The 14,373-nt window shown below is 41.4% G+C and overlaps 1 protein-coding gene across 5 annotated transcripts in view; it reads right to left on the bottom strand.

Annotated features, from left to right (window-relative positions):
• Positions 1-14,373, bottom strand: part of UNC80 (unc-80 homolog, NALCN channel complex subunit) — a 133,689-nt gene that overhangs the window by 73,609 nt on the left and 45,707 nt on the right. For 2 of the 5 annotated variants that reach the window (XM_051623951.1, XM_051623953.1), the window contains exons 18-23: positions 13,859-13,960; positions 12,320-12,534; positions 11,684-11,790; positions 11,089-11,188; positions 6,299-6,471; positions 191-403 (exon numbers count right to left, since the gene is read on the bottom strand). In XM_051623951.1, the coding sequence (XP_051479911.1) occupies positions 191-403; positions 6,299-6,471; positions 11,089-11,188; positions 11,684-11,790; positions 12,320-12,534; positions 13,859-13,960 (910 nt within the window). Of the gene's footprint in view, positions 1-190; positions 404-6,298; positions 6,472-11,028; positions 11,189-11,683; positions 11,791-12,319; positions 12,535-13,858; positions 13,961-14,373 lie in introns of all 5 variants that reach the window. The other 3 variants (XM_051623949.1, XM_051623950.1, XM_051623948.1) reach the window with 2 other exon arrangements.

The raw sequence follows: 14,373 nt of genomic DNA, 5'->3' as shown, positions 1-14,373 counted from the left end.
GGGACACTGGTACATCCTAACAAACTCTGTTTTCACTAGAAGAGCTGATCCTGGCAGCTTGTGAAGTGCAAGTTGGAAGGGAGGCTTATGAGTCCCCATTTTATTGGAACTGAAATTCTGCACAGGATACAATTGCCTTTGCATTTTGGTATATTTTTTGGGTGTAAATAGAAGAGAAGCAAACACTTACATCTCCCCACTGGTAGAAGAGCTTAGCTGCATTCCATTGCAGCTTCTGGTTCCTTTTGTTGCCCACGATAGGAGAACGCCCACGGGACAGGCCTTTCTTAGTAATGTTCACATGGTGGCCCTTCATCCACTCGGGCCAGTTGCCACGATTGCAGCGGTGAACAAAGCGCGCACACTCGAGGAACAGGGCTGCCCTTGCCACGACAGGAGCTTCCTGAAAAGTTTGCAAAAAATCACCTTCAATAGAAATACATTGGAAAAACCCTCTGAGCATTAGAGGATTCTGTGCTTTAATCAACTGCTTTGCAAGCTTGCCATGGAGTCACACAGGGTGAGCAGTTTGTCCAACAGAATCTGAAACCAGGATCTCTGTGGTCTCACATCTTGAGCTACTAAAACCAAGGCTCACAAACACTGAACAGTTACGCTTAGTCCAGCCAGTAGAGGGGCAGAAAAGAGACAAACTATGAACTTAAGAACAACCTTGCTTCAGTACCTCTCTGTAATCCTTTCTTTCAGAAACCATGACACTTTTACTGGAGGAATAAATCACGTTTTCTTTTCACCTCCACCAGTAAGGCTGCAAGCATTGCAAGAGCAAATGGCATCCTAGCATTTGTCACTTTTAAGTTCTGCTTGTGCATCTTGGGGGTGGAAGCATGAAAGGAGGCTTGCTGAAACTAGGAAGAGAGCTATTTTGCACTTACAACAAGCAGAATTAAAGGCATTACTGGCAGAAATCAACAAAATGTCACTGACCTAACTTCAATGGCCTTAGCAAGCATCAAACAATTTAGTACTGAAACTTAAATTCAGGCAGCTGAGTTTTGAAGTGATTGACTATTTTCCAGAGAAAAATTGTCCTGCCCCAGCCTGGAAGAGACCTTTTCTTTAATGGGAGAAATTATTTTGAGTGTATCTTAGTTTGTATAAAATCACTCAGCAGGGTCCATGTTAGGCCAATAAAGAGCACTCCAGAAACTCTGAAATATGTCAAAAATTGACACTGTAATTTGTTTCACAGAGGGTAGTTTAGGCTCAGGAAGGAGCTTTCTTCCTAGCAGTCTACAACTCCGCAAAAATAACATCTTTACAGACATGGAGAGTGACTGAAAGCAAATTGTTCTCTTTATTTCCATTTAATTTCCCATCTCTCTTCCTGCAGTTTTCACAATCAAAAACCCCCTGTAGGCAGCAGGTTGTAAAACTAACGATGCAACAATGTCCAGAATTTAGAAGCTGGGTTAGAAAAGTTCTCTAACAGGGATTTCACAGAGCACAAAAGTGTATTCCACACATTTAGATGCTGACAGCTATAGTGAGGTAATTTAAATGTATCAGTATCTACTTCTAAGGGCAGGTTCCTCATCTGTGGTCCACAGGCAACAAATGGGCGCTGAGATCATGGAAGATGGTCTGCAAGCTGGTCTGTGGAACATTATTAAGTAGTGTCTCCAATAACACTTTAATCAAAAGTTGAAAGCAAGAAATTTAGGACAAATGCTCCAGAATTTTGGGAATTGATTTAAGAAATTCTGTTCTGCAGCTAACTTACAGCCAGAAGTTAATACCAAAGGACTGAAAAAAGTCATACCTTTTAGGAGACTGGCCAGAAAAAAAAAAAAAAGGATTATGTTTTGTCTACATTCAAATGTTGGAAGAAAACAGCAATCTTTTAGCAATTCTCTTGAATAAGGAGAACATTAAAGCTGGCCCAATGTTCTGACAAGGAATGCAGAAATCTGAAGCCAGACAGTCATAGACAACCAGAAACAAAACTACTATCTAGCACCTGGGGAAAACATTACAAATTACTTGTTGCCCATATGCATCACAAAACAGGTGAGGATTATATTCTTTTCATCTTGCAGAGTAAAACCTTAACCGTACCTGGAGACATACATGAAAAGATGAAGCCCCAGCCTCAGTCTTCTCTTTTAGTTCACCATGGGTTAAGTCACAATTTCTTAGCATATATGAATCATGTAAAGATACATGTTGTAAATGTTATGGAAGCACTCAGCTACTACTGAAGGAGGAGATGTAGGAGGGGGGGTGAAGGAGAGGAGGAGTGTGTCCTGGAGCAGGAGTTCCAAATTAGAAATCACTGAAAAGACCTCCTGCATGAAGGAGGACTTTCTGAACATCATAGGGCACAAGCTCCCTGTGATTGCTTACCTGAGGCTCAGAGAAACCTGAAGCAGCAGCAAGAGAAAGATGAAGATGTGACAGAATGGACAGGGATGGATTCACACCACAGAGAAACACATCACAAATGGAGAGAAATGAATCAGACAGGCGATGCATAGCTGAAAAGAACACAAGTTACCATGGTCACTGTCAAAACTTAACACAGCAGCAATACTCTCACAAGCCTGCCCATGCCTGTGAAACTGTTCACAAGGTCACTTTGAACATTAGACCTACTATATCACTTTGCCTTTTGAAAATTGTTCTTATACTGTATAAGTTGACATGAATAAGAATCCACCATTTTCTTAACAAAATTTCAAGTACTCCTGTTGGAGCTTTTCAGCAGATACCGTGATTTGTACAAATAACAGCAAAAGCAATGACCTGGCTGGAAGGGGGCAAATACAGAATGGACTTGGAATACTACAGCACCACGTTACTGTTCAAATACAGCTGATTTTGCAGTTTTATGACTCCAGAGCATTTAGGTCTAGTTTTGTTTTCAAGGACAATGAGTTTTACAAGACTAATCAACCAGTGGTAATTTTCTTGTGCCCTTTCTTATACTCTGCAAGGCACTTGGAGCAAAAATGCATTTCCACCAGTCTCTTCAAGGAGAAAAAAATAGGAAGAAAAAGAGCAACAATTAACTTTTAGAGTAAATAAAGTAAACTTAAGTACTGTCAGAAGATGCTGACTGGCTAGCTCTGCTTTATTTAGCCACAAGAGAAGTCTGACATGAGAAATAGCTTAGCAGGTATATGAAGATAGGTGAGTAAATTATTAATTGATGTCTGGGAGAATTGCCTCAAAAGTGTTAGTTCAAATCTCTCTGATTATATCTCAAAAAGGTCAAGTACAATTTATGACATAGCTCTTTGTTTCTGTTCCTAGTCATATATTCTGGGCACCTGTTTGGAGCACTCTGTGATTTCCTCCCAGCTCACAGGCCCTCCTATGGAAAAATATTTATCCTGTGGAAACAGGGACATGGCACAATACAGCCTCCCTAAGATCCTGGGTGTCAAGGAGTCAGGATTCTGGCAAGTATTCTTGCAGTTTCAACTTAGCTTCTGCCCTCACAAAACTTCCTAGGTCCTCTCAAACACAATCCTGCCATAAAGCAGGATCATCACAGCATTTGTACGAGGATAAGAGATTAATTTATTAGAACAGATCAGCTCACACATCTTATAGAAGCATAAAGGTGATAGGTGTCACACATCACTACATTGGCTAAAGGGAATCTTGTGTTTCCTCACCAGAATAATTTAGTTTAATTAGGATACTTCAGGAAATGTTGTTATAAAATGGTAGACAGTGGTTTATCAGAACCCTCTGCAGAAACTTGACAACAGACTGAAACATCACATTACTTGCCTTTCAATCTCCTAAGGTTTTTAAAAAGGGAAATAAAACCAATGTATTATTGCCAAGTGTGGATTTAGGTGGTGACATAAGGATGAAACTACCTGCAACGTTATCAGTTGTCATTGAATGTTTGCAAAGCCACATATTGATTATAGTTTTACAAAATTCAGTCAAGAATGGATGTTGCTTCTGGAAAAATATGTTAATTACATAATTTCTGAAACTAAGGAAACATTCCATTTAATATATAAATATATAATTACTTCCATAAGGATGCAGCCTTTGTTTCACTGTCCTAAGTTCTTTCAATCACTATGGCAAAACTGTATAAACATCCAGGCTGATCAAAGCTCTTGAAGTCCGTATAAGAATGAAATTTCAAAAATCTTATGAAAATGCATGGTCAAAACGTTTTTCAAAGAACTGAAACGAGCTCCTTGCCTTTCCTTCCTTACAGGTTGCCATAGCGATTCAGCTGAATAAAATTACTTCAGAAGCTTTTAAACTGCACCAAACCTGATTCAAACTATGACTTCAAAAGCATGAATACAGAAGTTGAAAAACCAGAATGTGTTCTGCTGGGTGTGCTCTATTGACATAAAACGTGATCATTTTCTAGGACAGCAGACATTGCCAATAAGCCATACAGTGAGATGACAGGCTTTCCTTTTTGAAACCTGTATTGCATGTGACTTGACTTCCATATATCTCCAATACTTTGTAACCAAAATGCCAGCTGAGCAGGTACTTGTAAGGAGTCTCCCAAGTCTGTAATTAGAACAAGGCTTCTTTCCCCTCAAGCTGCACACCTTCTAAACATTCTGCTACCAAAGCCTTCTGCATCACTCAGCAGAAAGCAAACAGAGTCAAAGTCTTATTTTGTAAAAGCCAGCTCTGGAAGTCAGAACAGACATCCTCAAACAGTGCACTCTGACCAGCAGTTTTCAGTTGACTTCATACATGGACATAGTCTGTTGGTCTATGGCTTAAGCATGTGACAAATTTAAAAAATGAAAGAGATTTAGAGGCAATAGGGACATAATTTCCAAACCCCTGGTTTATCATCTGATTGATGAGCACACAGACTAGCATATCCTCAGAGGTATCTATCCCCACACACCCCACATTCCGTGTTAGCTTAGAACTCACAGTGGGGTGGCAGCCCAGCAGCCCTGAAGAATTAAATTGTCCTTGCACAGCCCACCTGGCAGGAGTGACTGTCTCCCCAACCCACCTTCTGAGCTCACTGCAACCCTGTCTGGTAGGAACCACTTCTGACTGTGAGAGCATGAGACAGGCTTCCCTATCAGTCACTTCTTCCATAGCTTCCAGCCAGCAGGCCAACAATCTCCAGCAGGAAGAGTGGGAACTAGTGAAGAGAACATCTGTCTACTGGAAGATGAATGAGGACTAGTCCAAACAGTAGATGTGAACTAATAGCAATAGCAACTTTGGACCAATATTAATGCAGACTTGCTTGAATCTGCAGCCTAAGGATGCAAGGTTAAGAAGAACATATAAAGGCATGGTGCACAGAGCATATCATCCTGAGAACTATGGAGCAGACAAGGCAGCACAACTCAGGGCACAGCACTAGCAGAATAGGAGAGTCCATGAGCCTGGCATCTCCAACAGCAAGCAAAAAAGCTTTAGCATGAGCACAGACAGCATGGCAGTCAAAGAGGCAAGAGGCAGGGAGCAGGAAGACAAAGGGATAGAAAGGATGCGGGGGCTCCAAGAGCAGTGGCTTTCTATCTTCTTCAGTTTGCAGACTTCCAAACACTTATGGAAGGAAGTAGAAGAGCACTGTGCAGAGAAGTTACTCATAATAGGGTGGTTTTTCATAGCTGTCTTTGTCACACTCTTGTGCTTATCACATAAGCACCTCACAGAGCCCCACTGGCCCATGAACAACAGGCTGAAGGCCACCACTTCAGAAATGGAAGGGACAGTTAAAAATCCAGCAGCTTCAAGGAAAAGAAGGAAGGAGATACAGAAGGGACACTCAGTGTCAGGAAGGAGGGACTGAATTGTGTCACTTCTGTGATCTGGATCTACAAATTATCCATATGTGCATTTAAAAGCAGGCACACTGACTTTTGAGGGTTTTTTCCCTTCTGACTGGCTCTTCTGACTAAAATTTCAGTGTTGCTGAATGCACTTGTAATGCTGTCAGAACTCCTGAGGAGGATTACTATGCCCCTCCAGGCAATCATCCAGTCTTCAGTCCTTATTTGGTAGGTTATTATTGACACTAGAAGCAGAAAGGCTGTGAGCAAAATTTCAAGTCTAACAATGAAATCTTTTTGCTGGCAATAATCTAGTTATGGGGAACCATGTAATAAGGGAAGATCTGTTTTGCCTGCATACTCATCCAGTCACAGAGGCTAAAACTCCACCTAATAACAGCACCACCAGCTGGCATTGCTGTCACACTTTACCTGCTTTCTGTGCAATCACGAACAGCATTCCTGAAGGACAGTGGGCCACCACGTATGCACATGCTCTCACTCAGCAGATACAAATACACCAACGAATGACTTACAAGATCTAGGGCTGCTGCCAAAATGGAGGCATCGGGGATAGTGCCTGGTTCACAGCAGTTCAGGAGAAACTGAAAGCGCTTCATGCCTTGGCGGATTGCTCCCAGGTTCACAACGTTCTTGGATTTTCCTCCTTCTTGGTTGGAGGCCAAGTGATCATCAAAGCTATGGCAACCTAAAGAGGTAGAGAGTACAGAGGGGATGCAGGGAGGGGTAGGGAGAAGGGAACACAGCCTCTCACCAATAAAAAAGTGGCACAAAATCCCTGATGAGTAGAGTCTGGGTCTAAATCTCTTCCTCACGTTGATGTGCTATTGATAACAGGGGTATTTTTACAATATTCATTACTTCTGTGGAAGAGGCTTACAGCAAGAGAGATTCTGGTCTTGGTCATACTGATGTTTGCCCAAAGCAATTCCACTACACTCATTGTGGAAGCCCAGGATCTACTCCAACATAGGTGAACCAGAATATGGCTCTTTCTCCCCACCTCTGTAACACAGAATACCATACTTACAGGCTGCTTTTCCTGAATAATCTCTTACTTCTCTATTTCCTTTAAGTTTACCTTAAAGTGGAGCATGCATAAACCTTATTTCTTACATATCAAGTTAGTAATGTATCATCTACTAGGACAGCAAAATCAACAGCAAATATTGAAAATGTTCTTATGTGGAAATCAAGTAGTGTCCATTTTTTTTAGGCATTAATCTTCTGTAATTACCAGAACATGCAAAGTGAGACTGGACTCAGCTCCTAGGTGTCATCATTCCAGCCTTGCACTCTTTGGGTTAAAAAGCTCCCTAATATGTGTTCCTTTTGAAAATGAAGCTATCACCCCCCCTCCAGGCCTTTTTTCATGCATGATTTAAAACTCCATGTATAGAGTTCACAGGATAAATCAAGAAATTCCATTGCCAATCAGAAAGAACACTTCTGAATGCAGCTGGCACCCAAAGTTGAGAGAGTGGCAGAAAGATACAGGTGAGAACTCAGGAAAGTTGTATCAAGGTCAAGGTGGCTGGTCAAAACAAGACTGGTCAGCTTCTGGGCTTTTTGTCTTTATCCATAATACTCTACCTGTGTACATGTGAAAGTACAAATGTTTACAGAACACTGAAGGATTGAGCACTGAAGAAGAGAACACTGAGTGGAGAATTCAAGATTGGCTTTAAACATGGATTTGAAAGACAAGAGGCAAAATGTCAGCTCTACAGGACTTTGTGAATTCTTCCTCAGGAGAGAAGAATGCCTGAAAACTCAAAGTCCCTTTGAGATTGCACTCCTCAGAATTACTTGGAAAGCACTTATGTACCACAAGCAACAGTCACAACGGAAAATGACAATGTAGAACTTCACTCTTCCCTTGAAGAAAAAGTCAAGAGACTTTACATCATCTGAGTCCTTTCTCTCTCCAGTAAAGCTGTATATAGTTTTTCCAGTAAACATAATGTTCCTATATTGGAAAATATATAATCAAAATGGAAAAAACAGATAAAGTAGAAAGAACATGTAGAACACTTACAGAAATAAGCAGGCACAAATACTGTTTTCTTTCACCTCCTCCTATTTCCTCATAGCCTGTAGCATGCTATCCAAGCCTTCCTGCTATGGCTGTTGTAACACTAACTGATTTGAGGTACAAACAAATGTTTCCTTCTCAAGGCTCTGTTAGGGCTGTGCCTTTCTGAGATTAAAAAACAGAAACTTGACTTCTTGATGCAGAAAGTCATGCCTGTGGCATCTTCCTAAGCCCCACTATAACGATCTGGCAGAGGCTTTGCCCCCCTGGGTTCAGTGGTACTACCTACAGTCTATCACTACAGCCCTTCAGAGCCCTTTGCAGTCCCAGCCTTGCACTTTCTTGAAGCTTTGCAAGAGAATCCTTCAGAAGCAGTTAAAGACTGTCCTCCACTGCACCCATCCTGGAGTGGCCTTGCTGTAAGCAGGGGAGCCCTCAGGGGCTTAATGTCAATGTGACGCAGCCCTGCAGAAAATTTCACCCAGTAAGCAGAGACCAATTCCTAACATAGAAGGACACCGGGTGCCTGAGCTCCCTGTTGCTTCCTGTGTGAATGGGAGATGACCCCTCAGAGCAATCACGTGCTGTGGTTCACCTGTGCTGCATGCTTTGAACACCCTGGCAACTTCTACAGTCACAATACCTTCAGTAAGTGCCCAAAGGAACCTTCAGGGTCTCTTGTAAACATACTGTAACTCACATCTGTATACATGCTGTGTTCTTAGTATAGGCAAATAGATCATTAACAAGCATTTTGTTATGCATGAATGTGCATATATTTATGTGTATGTATATGTATACATATGCACACATACAGATACACACACACACATACATATGCTTACATACATATCTAACACAGAATTTCCAGTGGTCTAGATGGTATATAACAATGAAGATTACAATTCATAAATGATGCGACACATTATTCTACTGCAATGTATTCTACTGCAACGTATTTCTTGTCTCTCTGTTTTCTTTTCAATTTTGCCTACTGTGTTAAAAAACCCAAAAAACACAAGAGAAAACACCACATGGAAAAAGTGTGAGCAAAGAAATGGCATAGCACCATGAATGACTAGAAGGGGAAGGCAGCTAGTCAGAAACAGGCTCCAAAAGAATGCTGTAGGGTCAGACGTTGAGGGATTTAATAGTATTTCCACCTGCTTTCAACAGGCTTTTATTCTCTTCTGCGTAAGCACAGAAAACCTGCTGATCTTTATGGAAATTGGAAAGCCCTCTGTAACGTTGCTGTTCTACCATGTTATAAACCATCCCTCTCTGAAAAGGCCTCACATCAATTTCACTACACACACAGAAGGACATACCTGCACAGGCATGTACAACTACCCTTGTATTTTCACAATGGTGTGTGGCTGTCATTGTATACGAGAGATCCTTGTGGTGATAAAACTTCTTTCACCACCACACTTTGCCTTATAGCTGTAAATACCCTCCCTTTGCTTCAGTTAGTGATCAGGCACCAGCCCAACCCTGCCTGTCAACATCACTGGACAATTTGCCTGTTTCTCACACTAACATGCAAGAAAGGGACTCTTGACTTCAATCCATTGCATCACTTGTACTATGGTATTTCTAATGTGTGTATATGTCAAAACCAAGCATGTGTCAGATACATCTCTCACAGGCATGGGAAAAAGGTTTCAAGTTCTCTTCATCAATTTCATCAACTCTGACATTACTCACAGAAGGCAAAAGTATGCACAACACTTGCAAAGTTCAAAAAGCCAATACTAATGTGTCATCTGAGTTTGGTACAGGCAGGAGATGTGCCACAGTGCCAAGACTAAAGAGTATGGACATTCTAGGCCAAAGCAAACTCACAGTGGCATAAAATCAGCATTAGCAAGATGAAAAAAACATTTCCTACAAGAAAATATGACGGACATCTCACATGAGAACTGTAGAAACAGCTGTAGCTGGGAGAAAATCTGTTGGAAATATTTCACACCTCCTACAGCACAAAGTAGCGGATGAAGAAAACAATGCAGTTCCTTCCATTCTGGGGGTTTTCACCTTCAGCTACAATCAGCTGCTGGGCTGATGCATTCTCCTTCTAAGGGAAGAATACTTTTCACCTAGAAGCTGGTTGAAAACCACCACCAGTGTTCCTGCAGTGGTCAAATGATGACCAGTTTACACTCCTACTTTGCTAGTATCACTTGCCTGAATAATGTCTCACATGTTACACTTCAGGTCTGGGACAAATGATGGTGCAATACATACAACGCAGTATCCAAGTGTAATGTCACAGAACAAAAAACATAATGCCAGAGAACGTGTCATACTGTAAAGCTATAGAAATCAAGGTGATAAAGAAAATCTACTGATTTTTGTGTGTTTTTGGGAGTTGGGTTGCATTTTCTTGAAAAAACAGTAGCAGAACTTCAAGATACAAGGTTGTCTCCTTGACAACAAGGATGAGCTCTGAGCTGAGGACATGAGCATGTGGATGACTGCATGACATTTTAAAACAGAATATATCATAACCTCATATTATTCATAAGGCACTTTTCAAACATTGCTGATTTTGAAAAGGCATTGCAATTCAATATACTTCCATGGAAAGGAAAAATAGTGGTGTTATTATTATGTTGTGTGCTAAGAAAAAGGGACAGCATCCCTAATGGATGGTATGCAGACACTAGACATGCAAACACAGAAGAAAAGAGATAATTATAACAAGGTTTGTGCAAGGTTTTCCATTTCATCAGTGCTGATCTTTGCTAAAACTGTCAAATGGTCACAAATTGAAAAAAAAAACAACAACCAAACAAAAAAACTGATGGAACACCCATTGTTATATTAGCAATGAAAGATTTACCCACCTAATTTTGAAGTGAATAAGTGCTTTGAAGCAAGCATTAATTTTTCAAGTGTATTGATCAAATTCAGTTTGATTTTAAAAGCCCAAATGTTGTATTTGTGTAATTTATTTATTTAGTCTTGATTTTTTAATAAGTCAACTTTACTAGAGGTTTGTTTTTTTTCTAAAGTGAAACAAAAGAAAGAAGGAAGAGAAAGAAAAGAGTTACCAAGACTAAAAAGTTGGAGAAGTCTAGAATGGATACAAAAACTGTGGAGAAAGCAGGAAAAAAGGGACAGGAGTAAAATACAGAAAGAAAGAGATTTTAAAAAAAAGATATATAAAAAGAAAGAAAAAAGGAGACGAGAACCCTGATTTCTAACCATCTTTTTCTTCTGTGTGATGAAGCTTGGATGGGTGTCTTCGGCAGGTGCGCCATTTACCAAGACGCTTGAAGAAATTCTCCTCTTCATCTCGCCCATTGTCCAGGCCACCTCCTGGCCCCCCTCCTTCTGACAGCTTCACCGCACTGGTAAACTTCACCTGTCAAAAGACAGAGGGCCAGGTCAAGCTGCACTCTACCACCACCTCTTGGTCTCCCTGGCTGAGATATCAAGCATTTACAGAAGGGCTTTAACACAGCAGATCACCATAGCAACACAAATGGGTCTGCACAGATTTACGTAGGCAGAAACACTTCATCTTTTAAGCTTTCTGCTTAAAGAATTGGTCTTTTATAAGAGGCTGTAAAGGCACAAAGGAGGAAGGAGAAGGGTGACCAACAATTAAACCTTAAGTCTGTTGACAGAGCCTGCATTTCTTTCTTAGTGACCCCAAGGCAGACAGACAAGTTCAGTGCAGGTTTAATGTAGTCTTCACTGTGAGTCACAGAAGTCCAGGAGCCAGTTCCCATGGCACTCTGAAGACTTCTGTGACTGAGTTGCAGTGTCCATACAGAGCAGAGTGTTTCCCTGGACAGCTAAAACTGGTCAGATGCTGTTCTTCCAAGCTCTCTGCAATCCCACCAGACATATTTACCTTGGAGCTTTGCCTGATGAAAGACAGACGGTCGACTGAGCTGATATCTAGGAGATCTTCCACCCCGTCAGCCAGGCCAGAGAGGGAGGATCGCTTCAGCCAGTTCCCTGTTGCAGAATAAGCCAGTTAGGACAATCCTGAAAATGCTTCCAAGCAGAATCTATTTCTAGCAATTGCAGCACATCTCTCCAAAGTGGGCAAGCCGGGGTATGGGAAAATCGGAGGAAAAGGGAGGGCAACCTTTTCATGTTACATGCATGAATGACCATGCATGGTCTTGGATCTTGTAAAGGATATATTCTTTGTCTTTCAAATGCTAGTTGGAGTATTTCCCTTCTACAGAAAGGAACTATCCCTCTGAGATTAAAGTACTAGTCTACTGCTTCGGAGACACGGATTCAGTATTCTATTTTGCCATAGATATCCCCTGTTACCTTTGGCAAATGGCTAACGTTTCTCTTTGCTCTCACTTCCCTATCTGTAAAAAAGAGAGAGCAGCATTTCCCAGCTTTCCTTGGTAAAATATACAATATACTTGGACAATAAGGAATTGTGCTGCAATATTTCTTAAGACAAACATATCTATCTGTGTTTCTCTGCACATGCAATATGTATATAGAATATGAAGAGACATACATTTACCTATGGGGAGCTTGAGTTTCTTTCGAAGGGAGATTCGTCGGGACCGGGAGCGGGAGCGCCTGTCTGTGGTGGTCCCAGAGTGAGCAGTGGTGCACTCGGATGTGTCCTGCTCAGACTGACTACTGGTATCACTTGCTGCACTCTGTGACTTGAACATCTTTCGCCAGAAATCCTTGCGTCCCAGAACAGCCCCTTGATTTTGCTCATCACTGGAAGAAAAGGGATGCAGGCGTGAACTGCATTTCAGTGAAGTCTGGATGCTCAGGGGAATGAGGCCTCCCTTCTGCAGCCCCCTCCTGAACTCTGTTCTTTGCAGTTGTTTCATTTTGAATTCCAAGCATACTCTTCTCAGTGAGACATAATCAAGTTTGACAGCATGGTCAATATTGCTCAAGGCACAGAATAAAGGTCTTTTCTACCCTGAGGATCTTGTCCACTGAACAGGTCATTCACATTTTTATTTTCTATGCCTGAAAAACAAATAATCTTCTTTAGGTCAAAATGACCCACAGTGCTAAGACTACACTGGTGCTTTCTACAGGCATGTGTACTGGGGAGCTTTTGGACCTCACCATAGCCATCTATGGACATACTGGAGTCACAGTTCACATTAACATATTGGAATGGGGACAGCATATTTTGCTGTATGCTTGACATCTCCCATGGCTGTGGCAGGCTCAGAGCAGAACAGCTTGCTGCAGTTCTGCAGAGCAGTAAAGGGCATCGTGTTATCCTTGCAGTCTCAGCAACTGTGAGACTTCTCAGGCTCAGTTAATGCAGCAGAACATGGAAGGTAGAGCTCTGGGCCCTTGGGAGGGCAGTGTCTTTGTACAATGCATGTCAAAGCACTTTAACAAGACAGATGGGTATTGAGAGACAAAGAGAAGTTAAATGACTGTCCAAAGTTATCTAGGGACCAGTGGCCATTTATAAACATTTCTAAAATTCTTAAAGACTATTGGTTAGATTTAATTCAATATTAAATGGTAGAATTCTTTGGACAATAGAAACTTCAAACATGTGATGCCTAACAGCAGGTGGATTCACTCAGTAAGAAAATGGGGAGAGCACCTGTGCTGATAAGGAAAGCTCAAAAATCTTTGGAGACTACACACCCAAGAAAGGCCAAGAATAGGCTGGCTCTTGGGAGGCAGTAAAGGATTAATGACCCTTAGCAACAACTTGGAAGTTGAAAATGAATAATCATCCCCCAGAAGTACAAACAAAGCCTGGAAAACAGCTGTGATGACATCTCTGAGGAATTAACACTCTATTCATGGCTATGACAGTATGCAATATTGATAAATCTACTCCATTGTAATTTTGAAAATCTCTGGTGGTTTCCCATCAAAATCAGGGTGGATCCAGTTGGCAGCACTGCAAATAGGTATTACCCGGGTGTTATCAGCAGTTCCTGAACAGACATTTGTGGTACCATCCAAAGAGGTAAGTCCTTGCTATCCTGCCCATCTGTACTGACCCCAGAAGGAAGCTGCTGGCAACAACCAGTGAAACAACTCAAGAGTTACTTACTGTTCCGGAGTTTGCATTGGGCGGCTTGAGATGTAACTACGACACTCATCAGGGGCAGCTGATGCCTGGCCTTTGTCAATGATGACACTTCCCACCTCGGATCTAAGCAGACAATAGAAATCATCAGCTAAACAAATGGATGGTCCATCTCATGGTCATCACATAGCTAAGGAAACCAGCCCTGCTGAACAAGAGCAGCTTAGAGACGTACTCTATCAACTTACTGCCTGTTTCCGTATCATTCTTGAAAAAAGGAATCAGCTCTTTGAAGCAAAACCAAGGGGTTTAGGAGTTTTTCAGCTTTATTAATCCCTCTTCCCAAGTTTTTAATATGGTGAGCCTCAAAGCACCAGAGAATTTTTTTATTATTATTTTTTAATTACTCTTTTTTTTTAATAAAGAGGCATGTCAGGATTAGATTTCTTCTGGGGCTTGTGCCAAGGTTTATCTGTCAGATAAGCAACACTAAGGATGTGATACACATTAAAAGCTTTGTCCACCCAGTGTTTCAGGAC

This window comes from Apus apus, chromosome 6 (genome assembly GCF_020740795.1).
Source record: "Apus apus isolate bApuApu2 chromosome 6, bApuApu2.pri.cur, whole genome shotgun sequence".
NCBI lineage: Eukaryota > Metazoa > Chordata > Aves > Apodiformes > Apodidae > Apus > Apus apus.
The sequence above is the reverse complement of the archived record's forward strand: the minus strand, read 5'-3'. Positions and strand labels throughout refer to the sequence as shown.